General features: G+C 43.2%; 1 protein-coding gene across 1 annotated transcript in view; it reads left to right on the top strand.

Annotated features, from left to right (window-relative positions):
* Positions 1–6,231, top strand: part of ITPRID1 (ITPR interacting domain containing 1) — a gene marked incomplete at both ends in the record, with an annotated part of 52,136 nt that extends 45,905 nt beyond the window's left edge. The window contains 4 exon segments of the mRNA XM_081996469.1: positions 3,162–3,289; positions 4,089–4,200; positions 4,883–5,236; positions 6,175–6,231. Coding sequence (XP_081852595.1) covers positions 3,162–3,289; positions 4,089–4,200; positions 4,883–5,236; positions 6,175–6,231 — 651 coding nt within the window.
* Positions 6,232–6,438: the final 207 nt, after the last annotated feature.

Here is a 6,438-nt window from a genome sequence, read left to right on the forward strand (position 1 = left end):
GTAACTCACTGGACCACAGAAAATGCAAGGTTATCTGATTTAGTGTAGTCCTCTTTTACTGAGAACTCCTTTAGGTTATATAACGTAGTGTTTTTTAAAGACTAGCTGTGAACACCCAGATACATACCACAAGCTAAACTGCTCTAAATCAAAGTGAATTGTGACTTCCTAGAGCCTCAAGCCAGTTTACCATGCTAGAATAAGAAGCTTGCATTAAATCTAAAGTCCCCCTAAGGTGAATATTTGCAATAAAAATACCAATAGTAAAAAGTCACCAGATTTTTATTTCTTTGTTCAGAAATGCTGAGAGTTCCCAAAAGCTGTGAAGGACCCAGGGTGTGTTGGGGAAGAAAGCAAGGAGGGGAGTCAAGAGTGGCTTTTGTGTTCTGATAAAACTGTGGATGGAGTAGCATACCTCCTGCTCATTTGCAGGCTTTTCCATTTTTCCTCTTTGCTCTTCATAAGGAAATGAAACTTGAACCGTTGTACAAATTGGGGAAGAAAATTATTAGATAAAAGTTCCAGAAAGTGAAACTGCTCAGTTTTATGCTGCCACATCAATGAATACATAAATCTGCAATGTCTTGTCTTTGAGCAGTATATTGGAAAATACGCCTTTTGTCAGCTGTCTGGCTGTTGCCACAAGATGGCAGTGAATCAGCACCTTATGCTGGACTGGGAAGCCACCGAGAGAAAATCTCACTGATTGACTGCTCTTATCACTCTTCTAATGGGGGCTAAAGGCGATTTGTCGTCTCTAGTCTGTGGACAGGGAATGTGGGAGGAACAGACTTTGCACCGTACTGTTACCTAAGATCGGTTCTTAGGGATATGGCTCCACACCCAAGTCACTGTGAATTTACTGAATATTAGCCACTCTGCAGAGATTACAACTATGTCTATTTTATATGCATTAAAGGTAAGGTAGTTTCTACATCTTCTACTGAGAGAAGCTCACTCAGGTTATGTTCCATTTACCGAGGGGGAATGCAACAACCACGGAGCAATTGTTAAGACAGTAAATTTACCCTGTTTGCATGCACCTTACCTTAAACAAGGTCTTGCATGAGAGTAATTGTGGAACAGTTAGTCCCCCCTCCATCCTTGCTGAGCCTGAACATTGAATAAATCTATGTGAACTTGTGCTCTGCGATATGATCAAAGAGTCAGTGCCAGGGGAGCTGCCCATACGTCATCTGTAAGGGCTGGCATGACTTTTTACCCAACTTATGCCGCTTGTATCTTTTTCATGGTGCTTTCTAGATTTTTGTTAGCCTTGAAGAACCAACTAGAAGTTTGTCAGTGGGCCATTGACTTCTCCCTAGTGACCTGAATGACAGGAGTTCTTCAAGCTCATTTGGGCATGTGTTTTTGATGACTAGAAGTCCTTGCTCTGCTCAGATTTGTCAATGAGTAGAAGTCATGATTACTATGTGGGCACTGCTCACTTGCACCCCACACACTCCCATCTAGGAACAAGAAAATTGTCTGAGGATGTAGATTAAATTTGAGGTGGGGGGCAAATAAGCAATCAGCCAACACTTAATCTGAAGGTGCTCATAACACATCTGACTGCCTCAGCCATGTGCGGTTGCTGCCCTGAGCCACAGCATTGAGCATCAGCTGTGCTTGACATGGAGCAGACACTTAGGAGAGCTCACCTCCATTGCAGTCGCAGGGCTGGCCCTATCACATCACTATTGGCCTCTAATTAGTCCTTTCTTGCGCAATCCCATGGCTGTTGGGGCTAGATTTTTTAATTTACTGCTATGGCATGGTTTCTTTCTGGGTCACGCATATCAGGAGTGTGCCTGACATAGTAGCTGCATTGAAATGGAGGTTCAGAATGTGGTTTCTCAAATGCAAGGGGCGCATCTTTTGCCCTCTAGCTGAGGCTGATCCCCTGGCAGGGAGGGCTTCCTCGTGTTTCAGGCCTTTCTGGGAATGAGGGACACATTCAAACACGCAAACATGAAGAGATCATCAAAGGACTTGATTGCAGGAATCCAAAGAGATCGAGCATTTCTATGCTTTGCAAACGTGCCTCTTGTTCCCTATCAGTTACAGTGGTCAGCAGTGGAGTGCAGGTTTCTCTACACCATCTTCCCATGGCTTACAAGAGACCAAGATCTGCCAAGATGGGAACATGCCAATCATCAGAGCAGTTTCAGCGTAATAGGGGAGCATGCTTTCAGAAGGCAGACAGTATTGTCTCCAAAATCATTTGGATGATGCTGTCTGCATTACTGCCCTGAACAAGGTGTGAAAAGTCAAGAAAAAGTCTTTAATGTGGCTAGAAACGTAGACATTTTAATGTCACTAGTGGGCTGCCATTGTATTAGTCCTGTGCTGCAAAGTAGTAACTTGCAAATCTTATAATGTTTGATGTACCATTCCTGCTCCTTCTTCTCCCCTGCCTTGACACATTCCTTGTGTAGGTGGCTACGTCAGGGTAGACATAGATGATCAGTCATACTAGATACTTTCTCTCAGTGAAGAGTAATTATGGCATAGATCCTCTGGCCTATTACGGTTGTCTACTTTTGGATTAGAACATTTTCTCTGTTGCAGCACTTGCATGTATATCTGTTGCAGAAAATGTCTGCATTTGGCTAGATAGATCCAATTCTAGGTTTCTAACTGGTAGTAGATGAGAAATTATCAAGTAACACTTAGCAGAAACCATCAGGAAAGACACTTTTCCTTCTCATAGTTCTTATATATCCCCTCTCTCCCTCTTTCTCCTTTTCAAAACTTCCAGTGGACAGTAATTTAACCTAGCATTAACCCATAGCAACTCATTCTGCACAAATATAATATCTGACAACAGTGCAATAACATCAGAATTTAGCACATTGCATCAGATCAAAGTCCTTTTCCTCTTCAATGGCAAAAATTAAATCCTCACTGGCTTGAGTAGTGCCAGCACTTGATCCTACATGCTTTAGGAGAAAAGGTGGTGACTAGGATGTGAGTGAAGCACCCAGAGCAAACTCACTTGAAGCACCACCTGGACTTTCACGGCAGCTGCTCACAGAGTCCCTGTTGTGTGGGTAAGAGCTGGACCCATGCCGTTAGGGCTGTCAGCTTCAAACATACTCAACATGGAAGCACTCAAAGAAAAGTAGTAAAGTGGGGTGTCATCTTGCTTTTCTCTGTAGTATACCCTCCATGAAATAGAAGCAATGAAGAGCTCCTGCCAGCGCTTTCAGGAGAAGCTGGATGACATTGAACAGCATCTGACCGAACAGCAGGTGCTCTTTTCCAGTGTGATGCCAGATGAAGGAAGGTAATGGCACCCCAACACATTTGACCAACACAGTCTGGTTGCTTGTGTTACCACAGCACTTCCGATCAGTGAGGTGCAGCTGCGGGCATCCCACAAGTGGAGAAGAAATATATTGTGATGTGATTTTTGCTCAAAGGAAAGTCTAATTTCTCTCCACACTGTTCAAGGCTCTTAAGCATGAGCATTTTGAAGGGGAGGATTGCTCCATAGATGCAGGCTGCATTTTCAGTGTGCAGCTACTATGTTTTAATAGCAATAGGAACACAGGAACAGATGTCAGTCAGATGCAGATTGGCGTCCTAGGTCAATGTTGGGTTCAGGAAAGGAGGTGGGAGCAATCTCTGACAAATCAGTCCCTTTAAGTCATGTACTTAGTGCTCAAGATCAATGGGGTGATGACACAGGAAAAATTGAAGTAGCTCTTCAAGGACATAGCCCAAGTTCACAGGGATTACTGAGAAGTCTCCGGTTCACAAAAAGGTATTAGGGGCTTCCAGTCTTGAGCTGCCTGAAAGTAGAGCATTTATGCAGCCTTTGTGCTGGTGGTAAATCAGAGGTGATAAACCTGCCCAGACTCAAGCTGGCTCTGCAACTACAACGTGTTTAATCTTGCAACTGGGATAATCAAAGAAATGAGAGTCAAGCAGACAAAAGCTGTTATTTATTATTTTGAAAGATATTCTGTGATCATGGGTAAAAACAAGACCGCAACAGAGGGAGGTACATGTGTTATGCTGGGACTGAGGAAGAGGAGGGTGTTCACTGCTCACTCAAGTGTGCTTTCCTGCTGTGCCTACAGGGAGGAAGGCAGACACCTGCAACTCTTACGGCGAGCCGTTCATCAGGAGGTTGCAGAGCTGGAATTTCAGCTGAATGATCAAGCTTGCCAGGTCAGGGAGGGCATCCTTACGGTACGTTGCACAAGCCACTGCTCTGGGTCAGGTGGGGAGAGTTTAAAGTCTGTCCCGCGATTCGGTGTTCAAAGTGTTAACTCTGAGGTGCATCTGAATAAACCTTTCAGCACCAAAAATAGGAGGATTTCCAATAACGGACTTACAGTTTACATCTTTGACTCTCTTTCTCTTTGACTATGCTGCTTGAGCTCAACCACCCAGGAAAAGTGCCAGTACTTACAGAAGTGACTGTACTCTCTTCTGCTCTGTAAAGGTCCCATGATTTCCAGAATAAAGTGACAAGGCAATCAGCCTGCAGAATTACTGATAAATGGTTGCTGGTCTGGTTCTTTTCTGGAACAGCTCTCCATCTGATAACGGAAGGCTAAAAAAATGATCAGGGGATTGGTTACTTGTCTTTGATTCTTCCCTGACAAACTTGGGTTAGAGGGTCAAGACTGCAATGGTCACAGATTGAAGTCCATTTGGAGATTTTCCATTAGGCAATTAGATCTATCTGTTGGAAGAAAATGTCCTTTAGGCCTTTCTCCTCCTTTTTATCCTTTGCCAGATACTGCATGTCTTCTTCAGACCAAGCAGAATAAGCAGGCATGCTTCATATACTCTTGTGTATCCTGCTTGATTCCTTTTATTATATTTTTATTACTGCAATATGCTTTTCCTTCTATTTTCTCTGCAGCAGCTGGACCAATTACTAGTAGAACAATCCCATCTGTTTTCCGAGCTCGGACTCTCTGATTGGAAAGGAGAAAGAAAAGCCCAGAATAAACAAGCGTTTCCAGATGCTGCTGACACTGCACATTCTCAAAGCGAGTGCTCAGAAATGGTGCTCCAAAGAGCTCCTCGCAAAAACACCACAGCAACAGGCTCACTCTCTGCCCCACGGTCGGGGGCACCCCCAACGCAGTTTCCTACCGGGGCAACACCTGAGCCGAATTCAGCCGAGTCTGACCCACAGGAGCCCTCCACCGGTAAAAAGGAAATAAAAGGACCTCCCCAAGCTAAAATGGACTTTAAGGCACTTTTAAACAACGTAAGGAGATGTTTCAGTCTCACCCTCAAGGTTTTAAGCGGAAGGGGCCGCTGACCTGCGGTGCGGTTTTACTATTCTGCGTCCCATTGCCACAGCTGAGGCCAGGACCCTTTCCCACTAAGCCGTGCGTTCATCCGAAGGGATGGAGCCTGCGTTTCAGGGCACTTTCAGTCTGCATGGGCAACACAGGTCGAACTGGGCCTGGACTTGCCTTGATACTTCTCAGTAAGCTGTGGCAATGATTTATATGCTCCAGAGAGAAGAATGTGTAAATACATGGATGGTATTTGCCCGGCTTGCTTGAACTTTGAATGCAACTGTTTGACTGATGAGTATATTCAACCCTCTCCCACCATGTGAAATTAGTAATTTATGGCTTCAATTTGCAGAGACAATTATCCAGTTCTACAAGGGCAGTCAAGGCAGTGAACTGGAAGGTTTGTTGTTTTTCTGAAGAAATTCAAAGTCAGCATTTCTCACTGCTCTGAACTCACAATGTAATCATAAAAAATTATTTGCCTGCCTTTCTGAGTATAAAATATGCCTAGAAAATCTCTTGGATAACTGCCTTGTCATTTAATGGTCTCTTCCACCTAAACATGTGTCCCAATTTTTAAAGGATTGATCATTCTCTTAAATGAACAATTAAGGTTAAATTCTGCATAAACTTCATGTAAACAGCATAGGAGGGAACGCTCTTTATTGTAGTCTTATACTACTGTCTTGATTTATGTTGATATTACCACTGATGTTATCAATAAGAATCAGATTCTTTAGCCCACAATTCAAAGAATGAGAGCCACAGGCAGTGAGGAACAAGGAACTGAAATATTTGAGATCGTGTTTTGTCATTTTTTGCACCCATTTCCTTTTAAGACTAGTCTTGGTCATTCTCTCAACATACAAAGAAAATAACACTTTTTTCCTTTTTTTTCCAGTTGAAGAAATCTTTACGAAATTCTGTAGGTAATGATTCGGCAGAAGGAAAAGACTGATGGAGGACAGACTGATGGATTCTGTTTTTAATATTTGTGGCCTTTTTCCTGAAATGCATGGTATATCACAGAAGCAAACAAACACAACATTGCATTATAGAAGGTTCTGATCATCACAGCAGTTTCATTTGCAATGAGATGACTGGCTAGAAAAGCAGGCATTTTTAAAGGATGTTTCAAAGAGAAGCGCTACATATTTTGCTATTC

This window comes from Phaethon aethereus (genome assembly GCF_964289735.1).
Source record: "Phaethon aethereus genome assembly, chromosome: 2".
Lineage (NCBI taxonomy): Eukaryota > Metazoa > Chordata > Aves > Phaethontiformes > Phaethontidae > Phaethon > Phaethon aethereus.